Source organism: Calonectris borealis, chromosome Z, assembly GCF_964195595.1.
Source record: "Calonectris borealis chromosome Z, bCalBor7.hap1.2, whole genome shotgun sequence".
NCBI classification, from domain to species: Eukaryota; Metazoa; Chordata; class Aves; order Procellariiformes; family Procellariidae; genus Calonectris; species Calonectris borealis.
The window spans coordinates 16,844,851-16,859,638 of NC_134352.1; the positions used below are offsets into that span (position 1 = coordinate 16,844,851).

The 14,788-nt window shown below is 38.0% G+C and overlaps 1 protein-coding gene across 13 annotated transcripts in view; it reads right to left on the bottom strand.

The window, feature by feature from the left end:
* BDP1 (BDP1 general transcription factor IIIB subunit) overlaps window positions 1-14,788 on the bottom strand; it is a 59,660-nt gene that overhangs the window by 3,924 nt on the left and 40,948 nt on the right. For 5 of the 13 annotated variants that reach the window (XM_075137968.1, XM_075137967.1, XM_075137977.1 and 2 more), the window contains 12 exons: window positions 13,062-13,178; window positions 12,722-12,758; window positions 10,823-10,906; window positions 9,924-10,155; window positions 8,779-8,936; window positions 7,980-8,121; window positions 7,212-7,407; window positions 5,963-6,023; window positions 4,243-4,432; window positions 2,521-2,737; window positions 1,570-1,612; window positions 384-678 (listed from right to left, as the gene is read on the bottom strand). In XM_075137968.1, the coding sequence (XP_074994069.1) occupies window positions 384-678; window positions 1,570-1,612; window positions 2,521-2,737; window positions 4,243-4,432; window positions 5,963-6,023; window positions 7,212-7,407; window positions 7,980-8,121; window positions 8,779-8,936; window positions 9,924-10,155; window positions 10,823-10,906; window positions 12,722-12,758; window positions 13,062-13,178 (1,772 nt within the window). Of the gene's footprint in view, window positions 1-383; window positions 679-1,569; window positions 1,613-2,520; window positions 2,738-3,160; window positions 3,822-4,242; window positions 4,433-5,962; window positions 6,024-7,211; window positions 7,408-7,979; window positions 8,122-8,778; window positions 8,937-9,923; window positions 10,156-10,822; window positions 10,907-12,721; window positions 12,759-13,061; window positions 13,179-14,788 lie in introns of those variants that run through there. The other 8 variants (XM_075137980.1, XM_075137971.1, XM_075137979.1 and 5 more) reach the window with 6 other exon arrangements.

The window sequence follows — 14,788 nt, forward strand, 5'->3', positions numbered from 1 at the left end:
CAAAACAAGTGGATGGGTGTATATATCACAACATTACACTGAGCTAAGGAAAATAACAATTATCCTAAATCCGTATCATAGTCAACGGGTGTCTGCCTGACAAGAGGCATTTGTCAGTGTCTAAATAGACATACTATACGTCAGTAGTGTCCCTTGGTCAATCTGCTCATTTAATGAACAAAATAATTCAAATTTCAAAGCAGACAGTTTGATCCTTTCTAATTTGCTGAAGAGGATAGATACTGTAACTCTTGGCCATATAGGTCACAAACAATGGTACTGCCTTTCTTGTGATACTAAGTGGAAAAAGCATCTAAAATCCTCAATGTGGAAACAAGGTCTTTTTTACAAAAAAGGCTTACAAAACATTATTGCATAAATACCTGAGTAATGGAGTTTTTGAAGATGATGCTAGGCTTCCAGTATGTTCTAACTGTGCAGATTCATGCACATCCCCCTGCTTTCCTTGTCCACTTATTTCTGCTTTTCTGTTAGAGGTTAATCTGGACATCACCTCCTCTTCCTGTTTGGGTGCTGAATTCTCAAGTGGTGCTTTCCCTAAGTTCTCCAAAGTCTCAAGATGGCTTCTCTCAGCCAGTGGTGACATAGACTCAGACACCAACACAGAGGTAAATACTTTTTCCTTTGCTGAAGCCACTGTTTTTTGAAAAGGATTCCCTGTAAAACAAATTGAGAGTCATTCAAGGTCTTCAGTTACTTAACTTCAGTGATAGCACAACAGCCCAAAAGACTCGTGTGATGTTAAGATGGCTTACACCATTACAGAAGAAGGGCTGAATTTTTGTTCAGTTTTTTTGTCATTTTATTTTTTGAAGTCACAACTAAGAATTAAAAGTTCACAGTCTACTTTTAAAGTCTGTAAGATCTTACAGATGTTACAGGGGAAAGCTGGAAAAGCTGGTAAAAAAGTGTGGGTTTACAGCATCCCCTCCCCCCCCCATCCTTTACAGCACACCATAGACCTTAGTCAAGTAATCTAGCTGTTTAAGCTTCCACAATTTCCCTTTAAAGTCTTTTTCAAGGCCAAAAAGTAGTTCTCCAAACCCTTCACAAGCTCAGATCACTGAAGATTGCATTATCAGCAATTCTGCTTTCCCTCTAGAGGCAGATTAAGCTTTCAAACAATTACATTGTGCATATATTTTTTTAAAAGACACATACAAAATAAAATAAAAATAAATTATTTTGGCACAGTATGGTTAAAATACCAGTTAATACCTTTGGTTATTAGTGCTCTCCACCAGGTGGAAATACTTGCTTAAGAGAAGATACCATGTTGTGTCCAAAAAGCCTCCCAAATTTCACAAATAGAATAGCTACAGCAATGTTTTTAGAACCATTATTAAATTAACAACCAGTTATGTAATCCGACACATCTAGTTTATAGCGGAAAACGTGGAATGGTGGCATTAGGGAAAATTTGTTTCTACTTTTATGTTAGATAGCCTCCGACAGGACTATTTAGCACAACGACAACCAGTATTAAACTGTGATGTATTATGCATTTACATTCATTATACTTTGTTTCACAAGTTTAAGTTTACCTACCAGAAGCTATCATAGAAGCATTTGTGGATTTAATTGAATAACCCTGTATTTAGAAAAGAAAAAAAGAAATTATTTCTCTATTTCTCTCAATATAGAAGAGACAATGAAAGCTGATAAAGTCATATCATGCATGTACAGTTCTAAGAACAGCAGTGATACAAAAGACTACACCTTCAGTACAGTATCATTCATCACTTCACTTATGTCCTGAGCAGGCTTTTCAAGGTGTTCTTATGACAAATGACTCAAGACAAGGATGTCAGGATGAAAGGTCAAAGAAGGAAGAGGATTATTATCCAGTCCTTCCTAGAAAAGCTCTCTGAATCATGTGGGGAATTATCACCCATCCCCTCACCCAGACACCCTACACAATCTTAGCCTACTCACAAAAATGAATGGTAGTCACTGCCACAAGCTTGGTCATGTTCTAAAAGCACAGAGGGAAGCTGGAAATATGCTGGCCAGTTTTTATTTGCAGCTTGTTCTTTTAAACTAATCCCTGCTATGTCAAAAAATGGTAGGAACATATCTAACAACTTCTTCATGTAACAGACACCAGGAGGAATCATAACATCCTTCAGTGAACCTAGACACTCTGCCAGTCATCCAATATACACCTAGAGTTTCCCCTCCTGCAATGTCATTGTCGGAAAAGCTCTGGTGAATGAAACAAATAAGACATATTACCAGTCTGCCTACTAGGAAGCCTAATAAAAAAACCCGAGAGCCTACAGATTCTCCAAAAAATTAATACTAAATCAACAGCCCAAAAGTTGTTGTAGAGTTCAAAATAAAAAGCAATCTATGGGTGTTGATCTTCCTTTTAAGTTGTACAGGCAGTACATTTTTAAGCAAGTGACACCATTAACAATAAACATAATTAAAATGCTCTATTATGTGTTATGCATCTACACTATGCATAAAGACTCACTTAACAAATTACCATCTCACCTTATAAGTGGTTTCCAAGTTACCTTCCACTACAACAGTAGACAGAGCTTGCTTGGCAGGAGGAATATCACTCTCTTCAAGCTCAGCAGCTGACCTTTTTTGAGTTGTCTGCAAATTTGGAATGGGCTCTACTGATGCACTCTCTAGTTGTTTGGATTCCATACTGCTGTTTAAAGGTCCAGCAAATTCATTAGCTGCAGTTGTCAAGGATCCAATGCTGTTTATATATAAAGTCATTATTGTGACTGTACAAGAAGCCAAAATTTACCTTGTATAACATTTCTGTATGGAAATTACACATGGTTCTATGGTGATACTCTTTCTTGCTTAATGTCAATATTAACTTCAAATGTACTATCTACTACCAAGAAACATTTTGTTGCACTATCTTTAGTTAGAGAATCGAGTTTTTCTAGTCATAATTGAATCTAGTTACTTTAGAAGCTGTTCTATTTGAACTCCACTTGATATTTTCATAAAATGTAAAAACATGTCAACTGATTAACTGCCCTAGAAAATCCTAAAATACAGTATTATTTATATGCACAGTGGAATCTTCATCCCCATGGCCCCACACCCTTCCATGCCACGCCCCCTCCACCCCGCATAATCTCAAAAGACAGCCAGACATCTAGGGAAGCAGCAGTGACTAGGGAAATAGGGTAAAGCAGTAAGGGACAGGGAGACAGAAGATGTACCCTAACGCTGCCTCTCAGCAATTCTCTCTATCATCAGTAGTTTCACAGGAGTTAGAATTCTTACATTGTGTAGCCAAAATAAATTGTGTAGCCAAAATTCACTCAAAGACCTATCCTTTCAATAACCCTTTCAATCCCTTTTCAATCCCTTCAAAGACCCCCTTTCAATAAGGGAACGACATTAACATCTGACGTCACAGGGCAAGGTCCTCCACAATGATGTGGAATTGCATCACACCTCTAGTTACGACCTGAGGACTTACACCAATATAGTAATAGTTTTTTTTACAACTTTGCAACGCTTCCTATTCTTCAGAATGTCTTTTTCCTTTGATGTTGGGTTTTTTCCTCCCAAACTGACCAGGAGATTTAGTTCATGTAATGTTGAAGTAACAATTTTGTTACATTGCATTGAGGAGTACTCCTTGTAAAAGAAACTCAAACCATTTGTATCACAGTACTGCAAACCAGCTATTACTCTGTTGAGTAATTCATTTGTTTGCTTTTTCAGCTCTTCTGCCTTTTGAACATGGCACAAACTCAAGAGAATGATATCTGAATTTCTGTCCACTGTTTATCGTGTTCTCCAGAAGACCATCTACACTAAAAATCTGGAAGAGCAATTAATAAACAGCTACTTTACAAAACTGTTAAAGTACTGTAAAAATGCAAACATGCTTAGATTTTTCATTTCAATTACTTTTCATTCTAAGTATCCATGCCAGAATAGACTCAGGCTGGACAAATGACTTCCAGTAAAAAGGAAGACTTGCTCTAAAGCATAAATCAGAATTAAGGTTGACACCAAAATCCCAGCTAACTAAAACACTAACTTTAAACCACTGATGAGATCTTTCTGAAAGCTGATTAGAGCCCTTTTCACTTGCTTAATTCTCTGTCCATCTGCCAAAATTATTTCCTCTTGCATTTCTTCTTTTGAGAAGTTCTAATCTGTAACGTACATTCAGGGAACAACCAAGGTTCACAAAAAGCGTTTCACTTTGCTCAAAAGAAAAGCATTTACCTGTCTACTTCAGTCATGCTTGTTTCACCTGCATTTATTGGGCTGATAAGTATTGGGGCTGGTAGTAATGGTTCTGAAGTTTGTTCCAGCAAAGCAGATGCATCAAACTCTTTTGAGTCAGCTGGGATTTCCACCAACGTTAAAATGAATGTCTGTTCCTCCTCTGGACATCTATGATCATCGTTCACTACTATAGTTTTTTCAGGGAAGTAAAGAAATAACAAAAATCTATTATTCAAGTTTGAAATTACACTGTTCTCTTCATGCCCTCACTACCTTGAGTAATTAAATTTTAGGCACTCATTTCTCCATGGAAAAAGGCACTGGGGATATTCTGGAGTCAATATGCTTCCTTTTTTCTTAGATGAGATACACATCATCACCCCCTGGAGCCTATTCATTGCAGTGGAGTCCTGATTACCATTCAGAATGAAGAATATTAAAAATGCCTAGTAGGGATGGAGCTTTTTAAATGGGTGTTCTAGCATTAAAGAACAATTTGCAGTTTAATTGAACTTGTATAATGGTGGTCAAATGGCCCTCTGTCTTTAATTGCAACTGTCAGTTAAGAGTTATTTCTTTAAATGGCAGGAGTCTGGAGTTTTGACAGTAAACACAAGGATTTTTCCCCTCACTGCAGACTTGCAGAAGAGGACCTGAGAAGTATAGTTTTGAATTTAATAAATGAAAAATATAAATAATTTAGTCAACAGATGGACATTAACAGATAACTGCCAACTGCCATCTGTTAGAATGAATTTAAGGAGAGAACACTTGTAAAGTTTTCAAAAAATGGGAAAACAACAGTGCTGCTCCATTATTTAAGAGAGCTCTCATTCTTGATGTAAAGCTGCTGTTATTCCAACCTCAACTCACTTTGGTTCTTTATCTATTTAAAGATGATTTAAGATGCTCCGTCCCAAGATCCTTGCAATAACAGAGCGTAACAACAGATGTCTAAGAAGAAGTATTAGCCCTATCTTTTGCATATGCTCAGGAGTTACAACTTTGGACTGCAGTTTCCATGTAAAGTATTCTGGGGTTCTGACAGTGATTTTCTTATACCTTAGACAAGTATTGGTTCCAAACCAGCTCTATTTCAATTTGTTTTAGGGAAAAGCAGCCATCACCTTCATACCTTTCATTACATCTAATCAGTTAGGAGTTTATCTGCTGACTCAGTACAGCTGAAGAGGGAAGTCTGGTTGTTTTCTTCCTTTTTCTTCCCCTCTTCTCCTTTCTCCCCTGCTCCACGCTTGCACAGTCCGGCCCTCCTGCTCACATAGCTCTGACACTGGCATTCACTCGACAACTTCATGAGCTGCTATAGCTCACTAAGCCAGTGGAAAACTACACAGGTTCTCTCCCTCTGCCCTGTTCAATTTCTGACAGATAGGTGAGTCAGAGGCTCTAACAACTGCTAAACCTAGCACGAGGTAAGCAGCAGGAGCTCACAGCAGGGAGGAGAGAGCAAGAAGTTTCCCTTCCACTGATACTTAAACTTAATGAAGTGCCATTCAAAAAGTTCCCAGGTCTAGTTTGTGTTAATGATAAAAGGCTAGGGAGGGGAATGGCACTGTGCTGTGGGTCATTATTTTTGTGAAATAGATTGATTAATCATGTCAATAAAAACATTTTACAATCTTTCTATTCATCTTTGCGTGACCGCAAGATATGCAAGTGTGGGCTTTTGCTAACTTAGGATAATAGCACACTATACCTGAAGTCTCTTCTGTGTTGCTTATGCATTGTTGTTGAGAATTCTGAGCACAAGCTTCTTTCTACAAATAACACATTTGAAATAAAACAAGTTAATAAATCTGAGAAATAACTCTAGAAAACAGGAAAGAAACAAAGCATGTCAAATGCTGAAGAGCCAAAAAATCTAATGACATCATCATAATTGCATTTTGTCAGCTTTTACTTCTAGCTATTATAGGTTGAAGAATATTAGCCTGACAAGGACAAGAAACACTTGGGCAATATAAAATTTACATGCGGCTCATTGTCTGTATTGATGGTTTGTCAAAATAAATTTATACTTTCTACTGCACAACTCTGTCAGAGATGACTCACATAATAAATTGCTCAGTGGCACTAAGAACACAAATTCCCCCAAACAATACAAAACCACTGAGTGCCAAAGAAAAATACCAAGCTCTGCAACTCATATATCCTTCCCTTTTATGGTATGTACCTTTGCTAAAAACAGGAATACTCCACTGCAAGTTGCCCCTTCTCACACACTCTGCCAGTCCTGTAAGAGCCAAATCATTCTTGTACCTTGTTCTAACATGAAATCAGCCTTGACACATCAATGGGTGCACTAGGGAAACGAGCTACTACCCATCAACTGTTTCACTGTAACTGCCTGTACATTGATTTCAGGCAACACCAGAAAACCTGAGGGTACTGAGAATGAACCTTTCTCTCATGAAGAAATAAGATACTTCTTGTTTATACTAGAACAGGGATACACAAACCACTGCCAAGAAATGGATGTGAAAGACATACTGTTTGTCCATGATAATATACATGTAAAACTCTTCATTGGGATTTGAAATAAATGGGAAAGAGTATAGCAAAGGATGAAGTTTGTTTTAAACAAAGCAATGAAAATGCTGCGTCCAGCAGTGCCACTTTAACTTAATTTTAATTTAAACAAATATATCAGTAAAAGGTCAGACTGAAGGAATATATGAGTCCTAGGTAACTTCTTCCATCAAAACTCTTTAAAAAATTGCTCAAAATTTTGCTAATATATTTATCACTTATTGCTGAAATGCTATAAACGTAAGCTTGTTTGAAAGACTAAGTTTGGTTATGCCTTTGCAAAAAAGAAAGTTTCATTCACCAGCTGAAGTACCAGGTCTTTAAAATGGGTGAGTACATTTGCACTGAAAACCTCTTCCTTTACAGAATTTCAGAAACTGGGCACTTCTAGACTGTAATTAAATTAATTTCCTTACCTCAGTAAAGTTGATTGTGCATATATGGGGCTCAGGAGGACAAGAATTTTGCTCAGGAAGTACATCCACAGAACTTTGATTTGGATAATCCTCTAGTCCAAGGTGAGATTTTTCAGGTTTTGGTGATGCAGTTACAGGTCTTAAATCTCCTGAATTTCCACAAGCATCTCTCACCTCTGTTCTGTAAGGTATATATCTGGTTAATTTGAAACCAGTTGAAGATACCCTGTGCATAGGGTAAATTCTGTATAATTATTTATTTACTATGAAGCTTACGTAGTTACAAAGAAGCAGAGCACCTGTCTAAAAACTACATCATTCTACTAAACAAAATGCATAATCTTTGAACAAGTCTACATAAAGTATTTCAGGAAAAAGCCTGCCTAATACCACTAATTGAGACCTTACTACTAAAAGCATGGCCGAGCAGGAAGCCTTACAAGCTCATTAACATTTCCAAATTGATCAACTCCTTAATATTTCCTTTCAGACGCAGTTTCATGGGAGCAAATTAAGCAGCAAGGTGATTACTAAGTTCTGAAACAGCAAATGGTAAGTTAATGTTTTACCTTCAAAAGCTGTAGGACAACATGCAAGACAGAAAAACCTTAAAAATAAAAGTCTAAACTGTACATTTATGTGCATAAGTACAGACAGTATCTGTAAACACACTGTGGCCATCACAGACGCATATTACGCATGCACTTCAGCTGCATATTTTAAGAGACTTTAGGAATAAAGACAATACTAACTGATGATTCTTCCTACCTCTCAGTTTTGTCTACTTGCTTGATAAGTTCCATACTTGTAGTTGCGAAATCATGAAGAACTGAACAATCACCTGCAGCTGGTCTGACCTGTTCTAGTTCCACCTTCTGCATTTCTGCAGTACCTCTCAGGGTTGTAGACTCTAAGATGTATAAGAATAAAAATTAAAATAATTTTTTTGTGTGTGTGCATGTGTGTATATATATATGCATATAAACCTTTGTATATTAAAGTGTACATATATGTAGAGGTGTATATGTAAACACACTACAAAATTATCAACAATTTTGCTGTATATGTACATGTATATGTGTATATATAAATGAGACATACACACATCTCATCTTGCCTTTGGTAAGTTGTGCATTTTGCCAGTGATATGAAGATAACTAAGAGTTTGAAGACCACCTTTTTTTGTAACTACTTTAAGAATACCAAAACAGTCTATCTCCCCTTCTGGTTTTAATAGAAGGGAAAGAAGGTAGTAACAGAAAAAAGTACACTGTATTGTACTGTATTTCTGTAATCGGCAGTCCAGTAATTTAAGGGTTTTCCAGCTAATTTAAGACCTGCACAGAAAAACTGCTATTCAGATTTCATTTAATTTTATACTGAAAGGTACACCTATGTATAAAACTATACCATAAATGGATGCCCTACGTTACAGTGGTGATGCACCATCTGTGAACATGAAGAGAAAGTGAAGACTTCTTTCAGCTTAGTTTCATTTCATAAAGCGATGTGAATCCATCAGAAGAAACCATTTTCAGAACCCTAGGATGATAAAAAACAGGCTTACCACTTTGAACTTGCTCTAGTTGTTCCACAAGTGCGTTTGTATTGAGTGACTTCTGAATTATGTTTTCATTGGACCTCAATACTCCGAAGTCTGGCTCAGGCTTCAGGAGTTCGCCTCTTGTCAATCTCATACTATTCACTGTAGGCAAAGAGCTATCACTGCAAGTAAAAAGGAAAAATGCCATCAATACAGTTCTTGATTTTCTTCAGTTAGTTGTGAGATGAAATTACTATTTGCAGCAACGATCATTGTGCAGAGAAGATATAAGAGAGATGGAGCAGATGAGATGAAGAGCTGAAATACAAGCTGCAGCTGGTCGAGGAGACAGAAGACTATTGGGCAGAACAAAAAATAACTATCATCTGGGAATTGGAACAGGCAGGTATACTGCAAACTAGAACATTCCCTACCTACAGAAAAAAATGAATAATTGAAATATTTAAAAAACATGAGAAGATCAGAAATCTAACACTGATCACGTGGTAGTAAGTTTTGGTTAATAATATAATAAAAGAACCACTGGACTTAAAGAAAAGTATCTTTGACTATAATTTTTCAGAGGAGTATAATCTGATAGTTTGTCAAGCAATTGACAAGTTAAATAGTCTTTCAAATAATACATGATCACCAGCAGATTTTTTTTGAAAAGGTGTTCCATCCAGCTGTTTCAACAGTCACAAATGCTTGAACAAAATTAAAAAAACATAAAGCATTAAAAGCCATAATGATAGAAGATCAACCAATTCCTTGACATCCCTTTGCTCTAAATCTTTGATCTACATCCCACAGCAGCAGTGACACTTAAGCACTTTGCCTTGGCTTGATTAGCTGCAAAGTACAGCTTGGTAATTAACAGTGGTCCGTACCAACTAAGTTCGAATATTTTTTCTCCCCCACCAGGGTAAACTTAACTTCAGGAGTGAAGAACAAGTTCTAAATCCCCAAAATTGTATAACAACATCCCGTAAAAGTCGTAAGAAAGACACAAGAGGGGTTTGCCAGACTACATACCAAATTACATAAGGTGAGAAATTTTTGCTAAAGCAAGACTGCTTGCAATTCAATAAAAATGCCAGAAAGAACTGGCAAAAGTAAGCAGTGTCAGAGGATCTCTCTCCCTAAAGAAAATGAAGTAGTAATTTAACCTGGTATCTGCAGCATTTTTCTCAAAATGTTCTTCGACACCTATTCTTGTGCCAATGCTTTGATCCTCTACATCAATGTTGCTTCCATCATCAGAAGGGACCAATTCCTTGGTAGAAGTGTCTGAAGAAAGTAAATGCTGACTAGGAGTTCTATTTTGTTTCGAGTAGGTGTGGGTTACAAGGCTATTGGCCATGTCCAACTCATCTTGAGCAGGTAACACGTGTGTCCATTCTGGTTAAAACAATAAACAGAATAGAAAAGCATAATTTAAAAGACTCAGGTTTGGCATGTACAGAAAGCTATTTTACAGATGTTCAACTTCAAACCTCATTTAACAAAGTCTGCATTCTCCAAAGATGCAAACTCAAATCCCAGGTAAATGCAGTCCTAAGATCACACTTTTGATAGTAAGAATGCAGAAACTAACATTCAACTAATGAAAGCAGATAATAAATTCTAAAGAGAAGTCTATCAAAAAGTAGACTAAACGCAGGTAATTTCAGGTTGTAGCTAGTTAGGCAAGAAAAAGCTATGCTTCAGGTTAAAGGCCTGAAAAGACCACTGATAGTTACCATCATTTAAGCCTGATTTCTTTCTTTTGTCCAATTTATCTGACCAGATTAATTCAAACATGTCTTTCCTAAAACAGGTGTCAGAAACACCTTTCTAGCACAGTGATGCGGTTGACAGTACCCAGTAAGGTGCCTTACTTTTTCCAGCCAAACTGCATTGCCTAGTCTCACTATGCATTACAATTCAGCAGGACTAAAAGCATAAAAGACTCTTGACCTCCTGCTATGAAGCAGCATGTGGAAGAGCTTTGCAGTCACTGCTGCATCCCTCCTTAGGTGGGCTCAGAAAGTATAAGCAAGGCTTTGTCCCATAAATCAGATCATACCTTCAGTGCTTGTTTTTAACTGGAACATTGGATCACCCATTGCAAGTAAAGTCATGGCAGCTTCAGTGCTTCCATCATTAATTCCTGCAAAGTTGTTCACAAATGTTAAAAGTCACGAGCACATTAACCAGAAATCCACTTACCCATATTCAAAAAGCATTTGACACTATCATCAATGTAGTGAAGTACCTATTTTTTAAATTGTTGCCATTCATGGATCAAGATGCTTGTAGACAGACAGCAATTCTCATCCACTAAATTCAAACTATTGTAAAAACACTGAGCAGCAATGTTATTCCCTTTAATGGTGTACTGGGTACAGGTGGCAAGATGTTGGCAGCAGGGGGGCTGCCCTGGACACACCCAGTTCCAACTGACCCCTGCAGGACACAGCTGAGCCTGTCAGCCAAGATGGTGGCACCTTTGGGAAACATACTTAAGAAAGGGGGAAATGTTGCACAGCAGTGAAGAGTGAGGGGGAAAAAGTGTCAGAAACAATCCTGCGAACACCAAGGTTGGTAAGGAAGGAGGGGAAGGACGTGCTCCATGTGTGGGAGCAGAGATTCCCCTGCAACCTGTGGAGGAGGCCTTGGTGGAGCAGGTAGATATTCCCTGAAGAAACTGCACCCTGTAGAGGACCCATGGTGGAGCAGACTTATCCTGAAGGACTACGACACATAGGAAGGATCCCACATGGAGCAGTTTATGAAGGACTGTATCCAATGGGAAAGGCCCCATGCTGGAGCAGGGGAAGAGTGTGAGGAGGAAGAAGCAGCAGAGACGAACTGACTGCAACCCCCATTCCCCATCCCCCTTGTGCTTCTTGGGGGGAGGACGCAGAGGAGTGGGAAATGAAGGTGTAAAGTTGAGCCTAAGAAGGTGGGGAGGGGAAGGTGTTTTAGCTTTTGTCTTTGTTTCTCACCACCCTACTCTATTTATTTTGGCAATAAATTAAATTAGTTTTCCCCAAGTTGAGTCTGTTTTGGTAAGTGATCTCCTTGTCTTTATCTCAACTCAGGAGCTTTTCCATTTTATTTTCTCCCCCCTCATCCCGTTGAGGAGGAGGAGTGGGAGAGCAGCTGGGTGGGCATCTCGCAGCCGGCCAAGGTCAACCCACCACAAATGTAAAAGAAAGAGATCACAGTTTGATCGCAGAAATCCATAACCTACAGTGTAGATCCACATCCCAGTTTAGATGCCCGATTCATAATCTCTACCCAGAATACATTCCTTTGCCTATCACTAACTGGTCATATCAGACAAAACACTTCCATCCTCCAAAGCTATTGTACTGAAATGAATTGAGAGAACAAAGTAGGCTTCCCCTCCTTCAACTAAGATAGTAGTCCACTCAATTTCCAGTGCTTCCTAGGAAGATGTATTGAGAGTGTATTTTAAATTAAAAGTGAAAGCTATTCCAAAAATTAATAGATCTATAAGAGTTTGTAACATATCTCATTTGGAAAGAGTAGTTGCTTCTGGAAGACTGTGATCATTTGCTATTTTACCAGTTTAGGACATTAAAGTCAGAGACCACAGAGATGACAAAGCTATGAATCTGCCCACTTTTTGTATCACTCAGTCACACATCAAGCAAGCTGCAAAGTTTCCTCTTCTCCCAGTACAATTAACCACAGAATGGGAAGGTGACAGACAGGACACACAAAGGGCACATTCTGACCCTGGGAAACAGAACCTTGCAATGCTTGGTTCCCCCTACTTGATAGAGAACAGTAAGAAAGAAAATGGTTTAAATCTCCTCCAAAATATAAAAGCATCCAGTATCTCATAAGCTGGTTTTTTAATAAGATATATAAGCCTCCGAACTTCCAGCAATAATAACTACATATTGGTAGCAAGTTAACGGGAAAGATACGAACAAGATTGTTTCATATCTACCTTTGTCCACCTCTGGATCTTCATGTTCAGTTGTTTCCTTAAATAAAAAGAAAAACAATATCAAAGTTCTATATAAAATGAGTCCACAATTTTAATTTAATGCTTTTGGGTAAATTCTCTGCCCAAAAGTTACCCTGGTTTTGAAAGGGTATTTTAAAGGCTGACAATATTTACTTACATAGTTTTCCCATAGCTATGTCCCTCATATCTGTGTGGGACAGGTAAGAGTCTATTAAGCTACACTGTTACAAGCAGACATAGCAACCAGACACTGTCCATGTAGCTTTGTATGTACTATGAAACAAAAGAACAAAAAAAAAAAAAAAAAAGACATTCTTACAGCTGTTGAGGTGCTTACTTTTTCCTCCTCCTGTATCACCGGCTGGACAGATGCACGAGAGAGACCTTCAACATCAGTAGCCACCTGCACATCTGGTATATTCACAGATATTTCCAGCTGTAAAAATAATTTTAAAAGTATTTCAGTTCATCAGCCCCAAAAGAAAATCTGTCAAATGCAAATTTTTATAAACCACATATACTTAACAGATCTTGAACATTTAGTGGGATCCTTCCCAAAAAATCAAGTCTTATACATACCTTCTCATTTAAGAAGGCAGCAGTTGTATGAACTGGAGGCAGAACTGGTAGTCACTGCTTGTAACTAACTGGAAGCATCAGATAACCTAAGAACTTGTTTCTAATTGCTTATTACTCCACCAAACTAAGTTGTGTCTGAGATCTTTCATGGTGGCTCTTTACTTCAAACGGGTTTTGTTAGTTTTCACACTTTTTCTCTTTTTAAGTCTTCATGAAAGAAAAAGAATTCAGCCTTTTTCCAAAGCAAGACTTTGGAAAAAGTCTTACTTTTTCCCGCCCCCAGACACTCACCCACCCACCATTTTACCTATAATTTTTTCTTCTTCTTTAACACTGTCTTTTCACTGAGAACTTTAGACATTTGACATTTTCAGAAACGAGGACTTGAAATTTGGCAGAAAGGTTACAACATTTCCCATGAGGTTCTTAAGAAAAACACTACTCAATCTGGGTAGCTTTCAAAGGCTTGCACTTTTACAGATACTTTCCACTGATCTATTTAAATTTGACAACAGCCGAGTCCTCAGGTATCTAACCATATCCCTTACAAGTACTCATGGCTCCTGTGTGTTAAACCAGGAAATGTGATCATCATCCCCACACGTAATATATTCCACATCTTTGAAATGAAGGGATTCAGCAAAACTTGCCGTGCAACAACTTCCCTGTCCATTATGGTTCTAGAGTTCCCTTGGTGTTCTGACTAAACTTTAAATTCTCTTGCTGTTTCACCCAGAGAAAGAAACAGTGTGATTAATTCAGGAGACAAAAAAGCAGGATTTCAATGGGAGAAGAGAGGAAGATGACTGGTAGTAGTAAGCAAAAAGAATCGAAGTGAATGGAAAGAAGTAGTGATGAAGATCTGAGGCGTGAATGGAACAGGTTGGATAAACAGATTTGGAACAAAGCAAAAAGAAAGAAAAAAAAAAAGAGCTGTGAAGACACATCACTGAAATAAGACAGGCTAGAAGGGCCAGAAAAAGCAAAGAAGTCACGTTTAATGATAGGGAAAAAAAACAGAAAAATGTTTAAACCTTTAAGCATAATCCCTTTCAAGGCCTTGAACAGAGTCCACTGCTCCCAAACCTCAACAGATCCCTGATGACAAAAAAGTATGCCATTTCCTCTCTAGTGACTGGTCTTAGTAGATACGATACCAAGTCTTGCTACAGTCTTACAGTCTTGAGTTTTATTCTAGTCTAAGAGTACAATTAAAACACAGGCCTGCATTCTAGGCTTAAAGTTTCCAACTCTACAAATGGTCCACGGAAGAGTCAAAACATACAGCTTTTGAAAAAAATTGACAAAGATGTAGATGGTCTCTCATTGACAGTAGCAGGGACTGAGGCCCATGGATCTGCCCATGCCAGACAGAGCAGGAACATCGCTGAACGGACTGCAGCCCATGGAGGACCCACACTGGAGCACAGGCAAGGAGTGGAGTCCATTGCAATGTCAAACTCTATA